The sequence below is a fragment of the Chaetodon auriga genome, chromosome 17 (genome assembly GCF_051107435.1).
Source record: "Chaetodon auriga isolate fChaAug3 chromosome 17, fChaAug3.hap1, whole genome shotgun sequence".
NCBI lineage: Eukaryota > Metazoa > Chordata > Actinopteri > Chaetodontiformes > Chaetodontidae > Chaetodon > Chaetodon auriga.
This window is the reverse complement of record NC_135090.1, coordinates 6,144,669-6,164,246: the sequence shown is the minus strand read 5'-3', so window position 1 is coordinate 6,164,246 and position 19,578 is coordinate 6,144,669. Positions and strand designations below refer to the sequence as shown.

The 19,578-nt window shown below is 42.0% G+C and overlaps 1 protein-coding gene across 2 annotated transcripts in view; it reads right to left on the bottom strand.

Moving 5' to 3' along the window:
- Nucleotides 1-19,578, bottom strand: part of ctdp1 (CTD (carboxy-terminal domain, RNA polymerase II, polypeptide A) phosphatase, subunit 1) — a 63,102-nt gene that overhangs the window by 27,788 nt on the left and 15,736 nt on the right. For both annotated transcript variants that reach the window (XM_076754572.1, XM_076754574.1), the window contains exons 11-12: nt 17,820-17,973; nt 3,027-3,262 (exon numbers count right to left, since the gene is read on the bottom strand). In XM_076754572.1, the coding sequence (XP_076610687.1) occupies nt 3,027-3,262; nt 17,820-17,973 (390 nt within the window). The remainder of the gene's footprint in view (nt 1-3,026; nt 3,263-17,819; nt 17,974-19,578) is intronic.

The window sequence follows — 19,578 nt, the reverse complement described above, 5'->3', positions numbered from 1 at the left end:
TACCTCTAATGGCCTACATGGCAACAGTACGTTTAAATGCTTTTCTGTCATACAGGAGAATTACATTAACGCAGTCTGGCAGACACTTAGGTGCATGTCAGACTTTTTTCTTTTTATGCAACTCCAGTGCACGGCTTTAACACTGTGTTAACTCTTTACAGAACACACAGTGTAACAGGAAATTCAAGGTAGGCGCTCACCAGTTAGATAGAGGATTAAACCTCATCTTTGCCATTTGATAAAAGCTCTGATGTGAAGAGAAAGTGATTCATATGGCAATGATGGAGTGAAGATAAATGTGTTTGGAAATCTGCTAAACATGCAAATGGCGATCTGTAACTTAGCCTATGCTGCATGCGCAGTTTGACATATTCTCACTTCTAGTTGTTTTAATGACATTTTCATATTATTTTGCTGTTGTTAAAGGGGCACACGTCTAATTTCATACATCAAGTTTGTCTTGAGCAATGGTGAGGGGTAACAGAGATTTTATTTTTTCACAGGGAGTCTTCATAACAGCCTGTTCCTTGAAGGAATATAATATATATGGGATGCGTAATTGATGAAGAAATATTTTTAGTCTGAGTATTCCTATAAGAAAACATTGTGGTTTAAAATAGACTAATTGTACAAGACAGCTTGCAAGCATGTCTTTCCTGCTTTTAAATGTTTCATTTTTATGTTGCTCTTATGGCACGTAGGGACTGTAGTTCCTTTGCACTTCTTTTATTTATACAGGGTTTCTACAGTAGTGCGTGAGTTTGAGCAGTGGCCGGGTATGAATTGGTGCTGTGTTACTAAATTAGTGCATGATACTGTTGATTTAAACCCATTTCTTAGTTGGGCATTCTGAGACAGACAGAGGGCACAGAGGAGACTCATGTCCAGGTAAGCCGTGATATTATTAGACTACGTCACTGGTGTCTTTCTGTGGACGGAAGACGTCAAGCATACACTCATCGTCTTGTGTCTCAGGGTACCTAATCATGTGCTGCTCCTCTGTAACACTGCACAGACTGGAGTTGGGCTTCCACAGGTTTCCAACAACAGCTAAACAACACATGATGGTGTATTTCAGGTTCGACTCATTACCAGCAACCAAAGGTGTCAGCCCAGGTGACAGATGGACTGACATGTCCACAACGGGAAGCAAGGAGGAAAATCATCATGCTGCTGCCTGCTCAGGCCCAGGTAGCCATGGACACTGAGTCACAACCATGACTATATGGAAAAAACACAAGAGATGTTTCTGAGAGCATCTCGGGTGAAGAAAAACACCCCACACAAGGTATCTCTTATTTTAAGCTCTGACAAACAAGTGCTGAGGCTGAACATGGACTTACAGGCAGCAAACCTAAGTCTGGAAGAAAAGGTGCAGTGGTCCAGCATTGGGTAATTAGAGAGGAGCTCAAGGCTACAGGCAGTGACTTTTTTTAATTCAGCCAACCAATGCGTGACAGCTTTTACTCTCTGTCTATCCAGTGAAATTGGGGAGTGAATATGTCTTTTCCCCGGCCAATATGTGGACTTGTCAAACACAGATGACACAGATTACCTGCTGCATGGCAATAGTTGCTGGAGTGGCGCATTAATATGATGTCCAAATTACAACAATCTTATTCCCAGCAAGACTTTTAGCGGATGCCTGTTGACGGTGCCCAAACGGCCAGAGGAATTGCATTGCATTGTGTTTCGCTGCTGAGGGCTGCAGAGCTCTCACAAAATCCTGCACAAACTTCAAAAATTGTGCCCATTGGTCAACCACAATGGGATAATATTTACCTTGAAACTCCCCCTTTTGTCCAGCACATTGAAATATAGGACACGTGGACTGGCACCACCATCACTGGATAAAGGGAGACAGCTTCTATGTACTGTAAATTCTTGAAATATGGAACTGTTGCCCACATACCTGATGAAGGCCAAACAGATGTAAATGTCAGAAATTAAATACACCAACAGTAAGTGAGACTTTTCTCATTTCTTCTTCCTCTGATGCACCTGTCACATGTTCAGCTGTGCAGACTTTTTCAATATGCTGGAGGACACTAAATTACTGTGCTTATGAATAAATAAAAAGGTTATTTTTCCACTGACCAACCCTTCACAGAGCAGAACTGCATTATCTTGCCTAACCAGATAAAGAGCATTGATAAAGATCAGTCCTCTTCAAAGGCACCACAGGTGTCAGGTGTGATTGAAAATCATCCCATGGTGCTGTTGTTAACATGCCAAAAACATGCCCTGGCCAAGCTCATTTATGTATGGAACATAGAGATCATGCAGTATTATGCAAGTATGTTGCAATCATACACCAAAGAAGTAACTCTAGAAATGCACATTATGTGTGAGAGGATTAAACAATGACAGCCATGATGAACGTCTTGAATAATGTATTTTTCTTTGGTCTGGACTAAAATTTTCTGGGTCTATTTCATGCTCTGTACTCTGTCCATGTTTTCAGCAGAGAGAGGCTTGTGACTGCACAAGGTTTTATTTGCGGAAAAGTTCAAATGAATCATATTGCAACGCTAAGGATGTACAAACAACAACAAAATAATCTGTCAGCAGAGACTGAATCAAACAGCTCGGCCCGCCTTCCAGCAATGAGAGACTCTCATGTGCTCACAACTCTTCGGCTACCTGCTGTCTGTTTGAAATTTGTCTCCATGGCAACGGACCAGACCGTCTGGCTTCAGCATGGTTGCCCTGATTAAGTTGTGTGTTATGATCATACTCATCGGAGCATTACGACCTGAAAATATGAAGTACCTTTGCAAGGACTCTCGCTGGATTTAGATTCTTGCAAACTGCACTTTAAGTTAAGCGTCCTTCTCGTCTGGAGGTGTTTATGCAAGATATAGAGGATCAGCAGTGAGAGGGGAGAGAGCCAACAGTGATGGCACTGAGGTGCTGATAAAGGAAACATGTAATAGTAAATATCTGGGCTAAAGAGAGACAGACGGAAAGAGAGTTCTGTGATATCCCAGTGCAAATGACTACACTAGATAGAAAGTGTGTCTCACCTCTGCACACCACTCGGCAGACTGGTTTCAGTGGATGGTGTCTGGATCCTCTCCTCCATGACCAGCGCCTGAGGACCAGACCCTCGTCCTGCTATTTGTCCAGCTCCTGGCTGCTGCTGCTGCTGCTGCTGCTGCTGCTGCTCCTCCTCTTCATCCTCCACCTCCTCATTACCTGGCTTCTCTTTCCCTCGGCCCTCGCTTTCATTGTCGCTCTCCTCACCTAAGATGTCGTCCACCTATTTTTGGGGGAAACATGAGGAAAAGGGAGTATTTGTGAGATATTGTATAAGTGTATCAATCTTCTCACCCAACTCTCTAAGCCGATGAGCGTAATTGGAGGCTGATACCAATACTGATATTTGAGTGTTTAACATTTTTGGAATGATTTATTGGCAGATATTCCTTCTTTTACCACCCTGATTCCAAACATTCATGGGATGCTGTGTGAAACATAAATAAACCCTAGCCCTTGCCAAGTATTGCAACAACAGAGATTGTGGACACACTAAAACAGATGTTTAATATAATGCTGCTCAATGCAAGACCACAAACTACCAGCTCAAAACTAACCACCGAGTTACATCAACTCTTTGATGCTGAAAGTCTAAACTAAAAGCAAACATTATCCGGAGTCATAAAATGAATCTTTACTGCACAGCTATAGCAACAGATAAAACACTGACTCGGGGTTGATGGATGTAGTCCATCCCCCTACAGATGGAATGATGTTTGAGGTAGGCTAATAAACCCATCACATCAAATTTATACCATGAGGAAACAATCCAGAGCCAAATATAACAATGCTAATCTGTCCAGTGAGACACTCTGTCAGCGACAGAAAGCAAAACTGTCAGCTCCACCGGCCCATCACTCTTGTGTTCTTTGAGCAGCTCATTATTTATAAAGCCTAAAGGTTACTGACCATTTAGAGCACGTTACCCAACTGACAACCATGAGATAAATGGAAATCTGAGGTGAATATTGCCATTGCAAATGCGCAGCATCTCATTCATTAACTCATTAGTAGCATGTAGCTGAGGGAAAACTGGGATTAATGCAGAGGGACACTCTCTTGGGGCCAGAGCCAGGATCATTACTGGCAACAAGCCAGGCTCATTAAGGCCTTGTTGTTGGTTATTTGGACAGCCAAAGGGCGCCTTGGTAAAGGCAGAAGGTAAGCGTGCCTGAGGCAGGGCTGATCTAGAAATAAAAAAGGAACAAAAAGCTGAACGTGTTAGGTCGATGTTGGTTGTCCTCCAATTCCATTTGCTGCATCAAATTTAAATGAGAATGCCCCTGCAGGGTACCGACAAGGGCGGGATACAGATAAGAAAGGGGTTTTGTTTGTTCCTGAACCGTCAGCCACACACAATTTAAGATTTCATCTCAAAAAATAGTTCTTTTTTCCCACTAAAATGTTTCTCTTCTCATGCCATTTTCCCCCTTCACTGTCTCCCACAAGCGCTAACTGTGACAATTTATTTGGCCTTGCTTTTGTGACAGCTGCTAAAGACTTAAAAGGAGGCTTATTCTTTAGTCAGTACAGTGAAAATATAAAGAGAGCTGAAGATAGACAAATTTAAGGGACATAGGTTGGCTGCAGACAGCAGATTGGCCTACAGAAAAAGTGTCCATATAACGAGGCAGACAGATATTTAGAAAAACTGGGCTGAAAAAGACATTTCAGGTCAATAAAACAAATATTAGCGGGTTTTTCCATGAAAGATGAACAAGCAGATGCATGATACGACTCAAGCATTTTATTAATGAAAATATCCTTTTTGGTCCTGACTGACACTGAACTGACTCGTGCAATATCTGAGGAGGCGGGCACTAAAAATAACGCTTATACTCCAACGGCCACGTGACAGCCAACCAGCGGGAGATCAATTTTGTTGGCTGTTGCTTAGCGCCATCTGTCATTTGAGCACTCACTTTGTAACTCGGTACTTTATTGAGTGGTAACTTGAATCAAAGAGTATGAAGCGCTGCGGTTACAGCACTACCTGTTGTGAGTTTAGACACACTGGTCATTTGCCATAATCACAACTGGACCCATGAAGGGGAGACAGCTAATGCTAGCCAGACCGCCTCCTCTGAACAAGCTGCCTACGACTCCACAGATGTTGGAATAGTACATGATTGTATAAAGTACTGTTCAGTGGGAGTCAAGACTAACATTATCAAGCTAGGCTAACTAGCTTTCCCTTTTCCGAATATCATTTTGCATGTATAAGCTACTTAGCATAGGTTGCTAGCTTCGGTTTTCCTAGTGGGAAATGACAGATGTCTTGCATCACCGGTGGTCCATAACCAACACTATTTGGACTTGGTGAAAAGCCAGAAACACACCACACATGTTGACAGTGTGTGTGCTAGCAGTGGCAAAAGCTAATTTCTGAGCACAAAATAAGATTAAATTATAGGGCAACATGCTTCCATGTTGTGTTCCATGTTATCTACTACTGGCAAATACCTCTGAGGCGCTGTACAGTATATGGCCAGTGCAGCCATGCTTCTGATCACAACCCTTTAAAAACCAGTCTACAGTTCACTATGTCAGGAAGGGTCTTATAAACTTGGCAGATATGGGAGCATTAACAATCCCCCACAAACCGCATGGCAAACTTCCCACAGCATCCGTCTCCTGCTGTAATCAAAGGGCATTTAAAGAGCGCACCATGAAACTTTTCAAAGCACAGCACGGCACCCCCTCAAAGCCAGTTTACAGTCAGGCTACTGGTCTCATCACGGCGAGCTGCAAATAGAGTTTAGTAAAAGTGTAATTCCAGGGCATAGGATTTATTTTTGGCTAAAGGCTTCAGTTGCTACACTACTGTGTTAAGCTCTGTTTGTAACTACCCTGTGGTCTGCTGCGATGATCTATCTGTTTCAAGGAGGGTGTACTAGATGTAGAGCAAACAGGAAACAGAGGACTAAAAGATGCTGATTATCACATGCCTAAAACAGAATATATTGGGGCTGACATGAATTGGCAAGTGAAAACATACATCAAGCTCAGTGAAAGCAGATCAGGCATTTCCTGTCCGGCAAAGCTATTAAGATTTCACTTCTAAATCCTTGACATTGATATTTTAACTACGGGCTCAAATCTGGCCTGAGGTGTTACTCCCACTGAAAGATTCATGTGCAGCAAAAAGAGCCAACAGTCATTCATTTTAAATGAAAGACGGCAATTAGGAGTAGCTGGTACTGTGGGAGCAGTGAACTGCTGCTGCCCACAGCAATGAGTTTCAGCTCGTGCTGAGGCCAGCTTGAAGAAAAACAGCAGACATTACAAAGGGCTTTGATTAAGCTCCTGCAGTCACATCTTACTCTGTACTGAACACATTCTTCAAACTGACAGATTGGAGCCTTAAAGTTTATTGATGTTTGAGATTTCCATTTTTGTTTGACCAACAGTCTAAAACCCAAACATGTTCAGTTTGCTATACTGTAAGACAAGGAAAAGCAGCTCATCCTCACATTTGAAAAGCTAGAACCATCACATATTGAGCATTTTTGCTTGAAAACGTACTTGGTTGCTGATTCATTTGTTGTGGATTGACTAAACAACTGATTACCTAATCCTTTCAGCTCTGGTGCAGGTTGAAATTCTTACTTGAATAGTAACCAGACAGTCATACTTACACGCAAGTATTTCAGAGTTCAGGGAGAATTTCAGCCACATTATTCTAAAACTGAGCAGTTTATGTATTAACACCACGTAAAGAGCAAATAATGCAGTAAATTCCTGTTTACTTTTGTCAGCAGAAGCTATGACAAAACAGCGTCTCCACCTTCCAAACTGTGTGTTGATTTAGCTGCTGCTGACAGATTTATTGACTGAATTCATCTACAGTCTCAATGACAATTGGACAAGAAGCTGCAACAAACACTCTGGACAGACCATGAACACAGGAGGCCAGCCAGCCAACATTTACATAAAGGGTTAGCTGGTGTGGGCGGATATGGTCGGAAGGGGGCTTTGTTGCACCTGTAACCACACCCAACAATGATGTCACGGTGTACAGACACACCCTGAACAACACCTCTATATCACTGCACCAAGGTGAGAAGGTACAAAAACAGTTAAGAAGTGAGTGACACAGCCTGTGAGTGGACAGTTAGCTGTAATAAGACCAAGCAAACAAGATCGACAGACAGAGCGGCTCCGTTCAGACAGCCAGAGTTCAGGCAAGGTGACTGTATTTACTAATGAAATTAAAAGTCTAAAACTAGATGCGAAATGAGGTGCCAAAATGAACCTGGCTATGAATAGCACAGATCTATGCAGAGTGAGAACATGCAGCAGATACTGCCAGCCAACACAGCAACCGGCTGCATTCAGTAAACACTGCAGAACTTCAAGTTAGCCAAGTGAAAACTTTCAGGCATGCAAAGGAGTTTCTCCCCCAAAGTTTCTGAAGAGCACAGGTTCAGCTCAGGTATGACTTTAAAAGAAAAATATCAATGTCTCAGTACATTAAAATAACTCGGAAGAAACACAATGGTATAGCTGCCAGTAAAATCCACAGCAGAAGAGGAGAGGCAGGATACCATTTCCATCCAGCCAGTCAATCAGCACTCATTGTCCTAACCAATTTCTGCTTGCGCTGAGTTATTGTACAAGACGGAGGACTGCACAGGGAGAAATTTACATAGCCAATTCCCACTGAAGGGGGTTTATAACAAGCTTTACTCCCTGCCAACATTACTCACTTCATCTGCGAAAGGTAGTCAGGGGTGGTAATAGGGCAGACAGTTGATTGCTGAGTGGAGTAAGACCGTTGACGGGTCATTTAATGTGGGCTCAGAGGAAGAGACGGGCTTTACGTTTATAAAGGAAAGCTAACCTGACACTCAGGGGAGGAGCAAATGAATGCAAATGTGTGAGAAGAGAGGGAAGACATGAGGACATAGTACATTACAGGCAAGAGAAAAGTTAAGAATTAAAAAGTAGTGGGGCGGGCAACTCAGGAGCACAAAGACCTCGACCGCCTCCTGCTCATCACTGCATTCACCTGAGCTGTTCATTAGCTCAGGGTCACATCAAAGACCAAACGCCATACAGCCTGTGAGTCAGGGCCAAGTCCCATTCTGACGGGAACAATCGCGAAAGAGAATCGACATCTTTACTCCACCTCTGCCTACTCCTACATGAAGGAGGCACTCAAACGCAGAAAATACGACCATCTTTTCAGAGCAAGAATTCTTAAGCGGCTCTGCAAACAGGAAGACACTGGCTTCCTTTCACCGCCGCCTCAGAAAGATGTGCTGTGCTGCAACTGAGGTTAGTCAAGGGTAGTTACATAAGGCTGAATTGAAAACATGACTTTGCAATGGAACAGCCTCAAACATGAAACACTTCAGAGTTCATTCAGAGACTTTAGATATTCAGAGATTTTTATATCAATGATGCACTTTTCTGAATCTGTATGGTTCAGAAAAATTCCCCGACCAGAGTCGTCCCGGTAGCGTGGATGAGAAAGCGGACATCTTGCAACCGTCAGATGACTGAGGATATTTCTGTCAGGCTGCCAAGGACTGTGTCCAAATGGAAAGCAGAGCAGAAGGAATATTCACAGCGCTCCACGTTTAGGGACAGACGATGGAGCCTGCTTTGGATGATGGAGTGGCTTGTCTGGGAGCAGTAATTTGCTGCTTGTGTCAGCGTGATGGTTGACTGCAGCTGACTGTGTAGAACTGGTTTGATATCTTGTAACTCACCGCTTTTTAAACTGTGGCTGTAAACCTGTGAAATGTACGAGCATTTTCAGGACCATGGACAGCACCACATCCTCAGCTCAGGGCGGCAGACTGATCATTTCACCCTCACTGCTGTATTTTGTCATTTTCTTAAGCAAAAGTGCCAAAAACTCACTGGTTCCAGCTTCTTAAATTTGCTGGTCATTTCTGACAAAATATCCTTGGATTTTAAAACACTGGTTGGAGAAAACAAGTGATCCACTTTGGGCTTTTGGGAATCAATCCCCTACTACTCATCTGCTCTGCAGCGGCCTATAAAAAGCATCAGTTGCTGTGTTTTATCTTGGTGGACTCCACGCCAAACAAATGCAATTATCACCCTGGCATTTCTACATTCCACTGCCTTCATATCTTATCAGAGCCGGGGCCTCGATATTGCTGCCGTCTGTGAAATGTCGAGCAGCACTCGCATCAGGCCAGGGCAGCACGGTCAGATGAGACGGCGCTTTGCACCAGAGTGACCGTGAGACTTTACTGCGAGGCAAAAAAATTAAATGAAGCTTTTAAATCAACAGAAAGGGTCTTCATGAGCGGAGTCAAGTCCTTCAAACCATGAGTTATTTTATATCTGTGGAAGCTCTGTTGGGACTGCAGTGACTCTTCACACTAAAGCTGTAATTACAAGTCTGATGCCCCAGAGCAATAAAGGCTTTCATATATTGCATACTGGATTTTTTTTTGGTATGTATTAGCCATGGCAGGATACAACACCAGCCAAAACACTGTCCTGGGATGCAACCGACTAAAAACACTTTATCACGCCTTATTGCAAAGTCTATACTTCTCAAACCTCTTCAGGGAGTCATACAGCAACATGACTTTAAGAGGATTAAAGAAATACTTGGCCAATTCACGGAAGGATGAAAATGAAGAGATTATACATTCAGTTGCAAAACACCACTGTCAAGTAAAGACTGTCACACAGACACACGAAAAAGTAATGCAACGCTATGTCCTTTTTCTAGTGATGGCGAGATGAAGCTTCTTGAAGCCTTCCAGCCAAATGGTTCACAAAAAGGACACACAAACCCCCCTGCTGGTCAAAGATTGTTAAACTGTTTGGTGTATTGTGGATATGTAACATGACAATACAATGGAATCTAATATTACTTGTCAAATGTTTATCAATAAATAATTGTGTCAACATCTGAATAACTCATAATGACAGGGGAACAACTGTTTTCAAACTGCTGCAGTGTTTTAACAAGGTGAGGGGCAGTGGATGTGCTTGTGAACATGAAGAGAGCAGTGAATCTGATTGTGCAACTTAAGGACTTCATTACTTTTTATTCAGAAACTAAATATGGGCTGGGTCCAGCCACATTCCCCTCATTATTTTCATGCAAAGCATGAAAATGCCTCAGCATGGATGAGGTGTTGTTGTTGTTCCCCAATTCTGCAGCACACAACAAACACTTCACCTTGGATTAAAAGAAAAGACAGTGAGAAATATAGTACACTGCACAACAAACATAAAACACATGTAATAATGTTACTGAAAGCGTACTTATTTTACTGGGAGAGATCAGATCAAAATGTTCTTACATGGGGGAAAGTGCTTTCTTTCTCACAGGCTCCATCAAAACAAACACCAGTATAACAAAATGCACCTCGATGTCACACACAAAGCAACAAATCGCCAACACTAACCCACGAAGTCTGAGCGGATCCATTGCGGTATATATATATATATGTTCATAAATCGCGCCAATACTCAAATCAATTCTTGAACCAGCGTCATCAGTGACATCACTCGCCCTGAATGACACAAGCATCGATATGCGCTTCACTAAACACTTCCAGGAGTTCTCAACACACGCTCAGAAGTGTCGGCACGGTACGACTCATCACTACCTTCTTCATAATATGACAAATATTCCCTAATAAGGTCTATATTCTCACGCAGAAGCTTGTCCTCCACAGTGACTCCCAAGGATTATATTTCACCAAAGATGCCTTAGATCAATACCTGCAGGTGGAGGGAGAGGGCAGATCACTGTGACTGATGACTGTATTAGATCTCCTATGATCCCAGGCTTAATGAGCCGTGTCTCTGAGGGCTCCTATGGCGTCACACGTGTCACACCATTACTGACCTGTGTCTAAATCTTCCCCTGCATAATAATCAATCACTTCTCATTAAGTCATGTTGCCTCAACTCATCATGATTTCATTTCATTTTCGTTTCGTGAGTCAGCCGAGAGGTGTTGATAGATCTACTGTCCCACAGAAATGAGGGCAGCTGCAATATTAACTGCAGCCGGAGTTCAAATCCAGACGATTTCACATTCACATTCAGCTCTATTAATAGTGACTTGTGTTTTAAGTACTAAAAATGTGTTTAAATGGCCTATTTTAGAACTGAAATGGTGCAAGAGCACAGCATTGGATTACTGTGTATGCTATGCAAATTAAAAACTAAATATATAATTACTTTCACATTCTTATTACATATTTAAACACAGGACTACAGTCTTCTCAGTAAGACTCATCATAGATCATCTCATGTTAGACTGTGAGTATTTTACATGGTTCGCTTCTAAAAAGAACCAACGATTTCTTTAAAAGCATCCTCAGGCCGTCCTTTTGAGATTAACATTTCATCAAATGACTGCCTGTAATGTGCAAGGTTTGCTAGCACTGTTAATCCCGCTGGCTACAATTACCACAGTCTGGAGCTGTGTATTGTTTTAGCCATTTGTTTTTCCTCATAAGGGCAGTATGGGTGAGTCTCAGTTTGTCCCTGGGCACAGTTGTCAGATTTCATGTGCATTGCAACTTCTGCATAACTAAGGTATGGTTAAGAAAAGAAATGGTAGGTAATGATTAAAGGTCCAGTGTGTAGGAATTAGGGGGGATCTATTGGCAGAAATACAATACAATGTTCATAATTATGCTTTCATGATGCACCTAAAACTAAAAATCAAGTCGTTTTCTAAAGAGTCCACCACACTGTTCTACAGTAGCCCAGAACGGACAAACCAAACACCAGCTCTACAGAGCACCTGTCGGGAGTTTCCTGGTCACCGGAGGCTCTCCTACACACATGGAGGGGGAGGGTGAGTGGAGAGGTGTTCAGTTGGTTGTGATCTGCAACCTCAGCACTTGATGCCACTAAGTCCTACACACTGGTCCTTTGAGCAGATTGTAGAAATGGTGAGAAATGAAAAATGTCTGTCTGACCCATTGTGTGCCACGTTGTCCTGCCGATAAACTATTATTGTTCTCTTTGCTAAACTCGCTCACTGTGCAGAGTAAATAATCATGACAACAAACCATCTGAGTAGTAATGTGTGGAAGCATTTTGAATTCAGCACCATAGATGAAAAAAGGGGATAAAGGTAAGGCTGTGTGCAGACTTTATGAACTGCCTTACAGTGGCAGTGTTAGAAAGACAGCAATTGGATGTCGTAGTTCCGGGTTGTGTTCAAATTACTGTGAGCGAATATGCATCAAGTCTAATTTGTCCCGACTGAAGTTTTTGATAAAGTGACATTTCTAGAGCAGACTGCTACACAGGGCAACCTTACCAGACTAATACCTAACAAAGGACTGACAATCCATACGGTGCATTATCGTGTTCATGAAAGATAATCCAGCCAAACCAAATCGTCACACAGCCAACAAGGGAACAGCGATATCAAAGAAAGGTCACACAGCTGGTACACTGCTGCGATTCTTTGCCGGGCAACTCTGCACATGTTGCTCCAGGCAAACCGGCACATACCACCATGTAACCATTGGTGACATTTAACTGTGAGGCTGTCTACCTGACTCAGATGTGTACCTTGCTCCAGCCAATTAAGACTGGTTCTTTCCCTTTGCCCAGAACATCTAGAGTGTTTAAAAACTTGACAGACTGCCCTTTAGCTAAGGCATCCTGACGAGGATGACATTTGAAATACAGTGTATCTACAAAGGACCCTTCCATCAAGTCAATTTATTTGTTTTTTCTACTGTGCAAAGGATGGTGGACAAGGATTTAGTTTTACTTAGGAGAAGTAAATAGTCTTTCTCTACTTTGAAATTATGGTGATGTCTGGCAAAAATTCCTCAGCCTTGGTGGTGGTGAGAGTCTCAAATTTATGAACCATTTTCTATTTCACACAGGCGTCATCCAAACAGGCTCCGATTAGCAGATTAGCCACTTATAGTTATGTATCTACACATCGAAATTAGACACATACATATAATTCATAAAGAAATATCTTTCTTCCTCTCTTCGACTGTGACATTTGTTTGAGTGTGTGCATGTCATGTGTTGGCAGTACACATGCAATGGTCATAAAGAGGAGGCAGGTTGAGGCCCAATGCAGAACTCTAGTAAGAATTGATAATGACCGAAAATGTGCCTGAGATTTTCATTTTGAATACATTACAACACAGAAAGTATGTTTAGGCCTTCAAAATGAAAGAAAAGAGCTTTTCCCTGAACCAACAGAGGGGACAGTGGCTTTTTATGCAACACAAACAACCAGCTGGGACAAACCATGATGAAATCTTCTCCACTCGCCGGTGAACTTCGCTCAGCTCTACGCTCAAGCATTCAAAATGTCACATTTACACAATAAGTGCTGATGGTGTTTTGGGAACAATGCCCAGTGTGAGCACTGAACACCTCATTAACCAGCTCGATCTTCAGCGATGATAGTGCTACATTAGCAAGAGGCTGGCCTTTAATTAAGATTAAAAATTAATGTCAAGTCCATGCTACCATGACAATGGCTTTTTGCACAATAGTGCTGATTAACAGAAACATAAAAGCAAAATGCTTTGTCACTGAAAGTGTAGATGAGATAAATGATGTAGTTCTGGCAAGTTCCTACTACAAAGTGTGACAAAAGAGGCTCGATAGATATTGTCTCTGTAGGAGTTAACAGAACATGAATAATTACCACATTAGTGACATTAATTCTCAACTTGTTCATGATATGAAACATCATCATAAGAGACGAACCCTTCTACAGTTAGGAGACCTCCATAATTTAGACAAGAAAACAATCAGTGTTCGGCAAGATACTTTCAAAAGTGAAGTGTAAGATATGACATATTAATAACATTACACACACACACGCACACACACACACCTCTTGTCTGCTGAAAGCTGTCGTCACGGTCAACACTTCCTATCTACCGTGCTGATTCTTAGTGTAAAACAGCTTCTGCTCAAGAACCTCACTGATGGAAAACCTTAAAACATTTAATGTATCCATGTGGTCAACAGTGAATCAAAGCTGGCTCTTCCAAAGGTTTACAACATATTGTTAAGATTCGCATGTATTCTTATAATTCTGAAGAATATGCCTTTTAAATACCACATTGTCTCCTTTTATTCTCCAATAAAAGAGACACAGGGAACATTTTCCAGTCCAAACATCCCAGCTCAGACAAGCATACAAAAGGCCTGACCCAAGTGCTGACACAACGTACCATTTCCAGATTAATAATAGAAACACAATTTCCAGTTTGCTTCCTGCCGCATTTATCAAAATGTCTAATAAGCACAAACACAGACGTGATCTTTAAAAATCTTGCTTTTGCCATGGCTGCTGTATATGAGCTGTGCCAACACACAAAAGCAAAAGTGTAATGGATTGATTATGGATTGGATGCACCTGCTTGAAACTTGCCCTATCAGTTTGCACCATAATGTTTAATTAGCTAGCTAGTAATATTATATTGGTAAATCTGTCCCCTTCATCACTGTAAGCTGCAAGAACAGAAAGCTAGATAGGTGTAGCGAACAGCTGATTAAGAGTATTTAACAGCCAATATGTGTCAAACTTCAAAGTCTCCAGATATGGCAATAGTGGGAAAATACTGTGGCAGATAGCTTGAATCACATCCACCCCAAGCTTCAGTATTACATCAGTTATTTTACAAGTTAACGCATGAAAAAAATCAATAGATCATGTATTAGCTTCATCCTCAAACACTCACAAGACATTTTATGATCCTGTTACTTGAAAGCTTGGAGATATGGATACACAAAAGGAGAAACGTTAAATAGCTGGCTTTGGGATGGGATGCAGCCCTGTATCTTCTTTAAACACACAAGTGTAGGAGAAAAAAAAATCTATTTCTAGAAAGGCATGGCACAGCAGTTCTCAGACTGAGCATTCGCCTGCAGCTACAGAGTTATTTAACCTCAGAATTCAACTGAGTTAATAACTGGGCAGACTGCTTTGCTTTCCAGTGACAAGAGTGAGTTCGTAACTTAAAGCAGCTTTCTAGGTGATTTTAAGGGGAAAAAAAGTACTTGTGTGGTAGCCAATGCAGAGCTGCAATGACGTATTCCCATTATATGAAAGAGAGACAAAGTAATTACCACCAGCCAAAATGTGACCTCTTCAAATATGGCTCGCTACATGTCATGTCCCACTTGAATGAGCCACAGAGCTCTTTCTTTAGAATTATCACCTGCTGAGAGGTTCTTGACAGATTTCAAGGATCTACTTTGCCCATGTTCCTGCGCTGAAGCATTAGCAGAATTCAGACTCCATTAAAGAGTATTATCCAAGCAGGAGGTGCAGAGCTCTCAGACATTAGTAATCACGTCACCTGCCTTGCAAGGATGGAAAAAAAAAATAGAAAATGCAAAATGGAGACAGACATGACAGCATAAGGATTTAAATAGGAGACTGGGCAGCGAGCCGGAGGTATAAGAGAGAAGCAGCATTGAAGGGTGTGTTGCTCTGGTGATTTCACCGCTGTGTACAGATCTCAATGCACATTATTTCTGTCATTAAAGTGAGCTGAAATTGCACACAGGCACAGGACGGCAGCCTACCTGACACAGCACCAGGAAATACAACGAGGCAACAAAAACCTGATGAGAACATCCTTGCAGCCCGACCACACAAATACCCATAATACTTATCTCGCAAAGCAGATGTCACTGTATAGCAATTGACCCCTAACCTTGGTCAACACAGCAAGCAGCTGCTTGCAAGTGGTTTGTATAGTGAATTGTTTATTGTGGTGTAAGCGAGTAGTAAGTGCTGAGTGTGTAAATAAAGACCTCATTCTAGCTCCATCAGCACAAGAGAGCAGATCACAAAGCTCTTATCAGACAAGTTAAGAACAGGAAAAACGGATCGAAAGAGAAGTCCAAACAACTCCTTCGTGCGGGAGCTTCAAATCTAAGCAAAACATTCAACTCTTTAGAAAGATGCTTCCAGTGGCATCGACAAAGCTTGTTTGATCGTGGTTACTGGCACAGCTTGGCCCTTCAATGCAGAGCAATAATATAGCAGGTGGATGCACTTATCCCCTGCAGTGAGGTTGCAATGGAAATCTAAGCATGGAAAAACAAGAGCCACTGCTGAGATGAGAGGAATGCCTGGGTTACTGTGCATACAGTCTTGCAGTTTTTCTTACAAACCACCACCACCACATAATATCTGTCACTGGAGGCAAATAACAAGCTACTACATCTTCCAGACTGTCTTTTGCAGTGGGGGGGTTTGATTTGCCTTTCAAGCAGTCCTATGAGGAGTTCTTTCTGAACGTTTTCTTCATCTTCCAGGCTCCAGCTTGACCTCCACTATTCCTGTTAGCTGCCATTTCTTAATTACTTTACAAACTGAGAAGAAAAACTCCCTGAAAACACTTTGCTATCTTTTTTAGCCTTCTCCTGTTTTGTGGGCATCAATTATTTAGCTCGGCAGCTGCTTAGAGAAGCCTGTGGCTCAGAGTATCTACAAAGCTCTTAAATTTGCATCACCTTCCTAACAATGACAGTGAACAAGACATAGCACTATCAAGGTGAGAGACCTTGGTAAAAGTTATTTGAGAACTCTGATCTCTTGGGTGCCCAAACTTTTACTGGACTGGATCGTCTGGACCCTTGCCGATGTGACAAGACCATTTTTGTTGGAGTGTTGTCCATTGGTGGATTACTATTACACGGCGATTTGCTTCACATTTATCATCGTTGGTTGTCGTTGCCATCGATTGTACCTACTGTTGTGACTGTATCTTGAAATGGTTAATGGAATCAAAAGAATTTGAGCTTTCTGGTGATATATGGCATGAGTACAAACTTAAACGTAGCAGCTGTGTACATAAACAGGCGGAGCACTGGACACTAGTGTTACGAGGTTTTCATCAAACCAAACACATCAGGTGTCAAAGCACACAAACATAATAGATGTTCAAGGCTTTCTGAACATTTCTACTGCTGCTCTTCATCTTCTATTTGTGAGGGCAACACAACAGTAGTTGATGGTCGGGCTGGGTGATAAAATGATCTTGATAGGGGCACAGCAGATATAGACGCGACAACATCCATTTCCTACCGTAGAGCATAGATTGAGCTATCGGTAAAACAGCTAAACGTAGATGTCCTCTGGAAAAAAGGAAAAATAATGAGTGGAACAAGGGGCACAATGAGACTTTTGCCTCTCTGTACCTGCACTCTCTGTTGCTGCCTGTTTGTATAAGACGAGCTCCTCACACACGCACCTACGCACACACACAGTGGAGAGCAGTGTAACTTCAGAGCAGAGCCAACAAGGAATGAAACAGCCTTTAGGATAGACTTTACTGGAGTCAACGACAACAATGCTCATTATACATAAGTGCAACAGCAGGGAGACGGCAGGCTTTGGCCGCTCTGTTTGGAGTTTCGTGCTACCCCCTCTTAATCCATATCCAGTTTGTTTTACATGTCGTTCTTTACGGTAAAGCTCTGAAAGTCAACTTGCATTATCCTCAAAAGCTGAGGAAATTGCTGACAAAAAGGTAGCATGACGTCAATAATATGGAAGTGGTTTGGATATCTCAAAGGGGACAATCAAGAGCTAAGATGGTCTGCAAAACATGCTATTGGTTGGTGCGAACCATTACCTGAAAAGGTACCACCCCAGCGGCCACACCATTATTTTAATTTGTATCGTTTTCAGGCTTCACTCATTCTCCTGATCCTCTTCAAACTGGCAGCATCATCAAATTACATAGTGATCAGTGTCGATATGGATCAACATGGATAAAACGATAATGCCCGCTTTAAAGGTAGCTCACCTCTTTGTCCATGCTCTCTAGATCCTCCTTGCAAAGTGTGTACAGAGGCATCGTCTCCGACATGCTCGGCTGTCGCTTCCGACGGGACGGTCCCGGCTCCTCGTCGTCTTGGCTGGACCCTGACGCGTCATCTTGCTGACTCTTTGAAGCTCCCCTGGGGTGCAATGACAAACAAATGAGCATAATGCAAACTGCATTAGTGAAGCTAAATAGGTGCACCAGCTGGCTAGTTAGGTAAATAGACAGAAAGATGAATATATTGTGACCCAGATACTGACATCTGCTGTATCTATTTATACTATTAATACCATCAGTAGCTTTAACCCAGCTGTTTAGACTTGCCTTTATTTTTCTATTCTACTCTTATTTTATTTGTAGTAATCTGTGTCTTAATCTTCCTAAGTCTGTATGCTTTTTTATTTCCTAAAGCACTTGATGCGTGTGATGATCTGCTCTTGAAAAGTGCTGTATATAATTAAATTACTAACCTTGTATAGCTTCAAAAAAAAAAAAGAAAATCATATCAAAATGTGGCAATTGTGTGCCTCTTAATCATATCAGCTGATTAAATGGATTAAATAGATTGAACTGACAAATCTATCATTAAACTGAATAAATCAAGAAACTTGCTTATATATGTAGAAATGAAGACTTCCTTACATAATCTAAGTAACTATTTACTTTTTTCTTTCTTGTTCTACTTTTGCACTCTTGTGTTGAAGTACATTTCATGTGAATTAAAAGGGAACAGCATCGATCTGCCAGTCTGTGGATGAAGAGCACAGGGTGAAAGAGTGAAGGTTGAGGCTTGAAGCCAACCATGAGAAGTGCAAAGGCTTCCTCTCAAGAACAAGCGCCCTTTAGATGCCAATCTTATGCAAGTGGGAAGGTTCCATACTTCTTGGCAGTGCTTAATTGAACAGATACTCTTTGGTGATTAAATCCAAGCGCATGCAACTCTCCCTGACTGGCCAGTAAATTGATGGCTACAGTTTGCTTATATTCCTCTAGAGTTCTGTTAAAAACAGTGGGCCACAGCCCCAATGACAAACAAATACACAGAGAGGACGCACTGTTTATTAGCATCTGTGAGTGACAGATGAATGACAAATGGAGTGGAAGATCACAGAGGTGACTTTGAGGAGCTGTGAAGCTTTTCTTGCACCTGTCACATCATTCTAGTCAGACTGGAGGTGGAAATTAAATGAGGATAGGACTGGAAAATCAAATATTTAGATGACTGGATGCGTATACAACATGTTTTTAGGCTTAGTGTTTTGTACTGCTGGAGAGAGACTTTCCCCCCTGGTCGTATAAAGTAGCCTGAATTTTATTGTGCCTGTATTTACAACCAAACATGCAGATAAAAGCAATAAAACACAAGCTTGGAGGCTCGTCTGGGAGTTACACTACACACTATGTGGCTGTTGACAGGTTTCTGACGCCACCAAATGCTAAGAACAATCCATACAAGAAAAGGTTTGTTGGTGGTGGTGGTGGGGTGTTATGGAGCCTCAGTTGTGAAAGAAGCTGCATGTCTCCACTGGGGGTAATTCCTGTCAATTCAAAGTAGTGTGGCACTACACCAACAGCTGTTTCACTTTATAGGAAAGGAAGGGATGGACCTGAGGCCCAGAGGACAAATCCGTACGTTTAAGATCTGTTATGAGTGATTCTGCAGTCAATAATAAACACAAACATTGCTTACTATACACTGCTGTACACTAATGTCTTCTGTGGCTCTGGAGGAGCTCTGGGA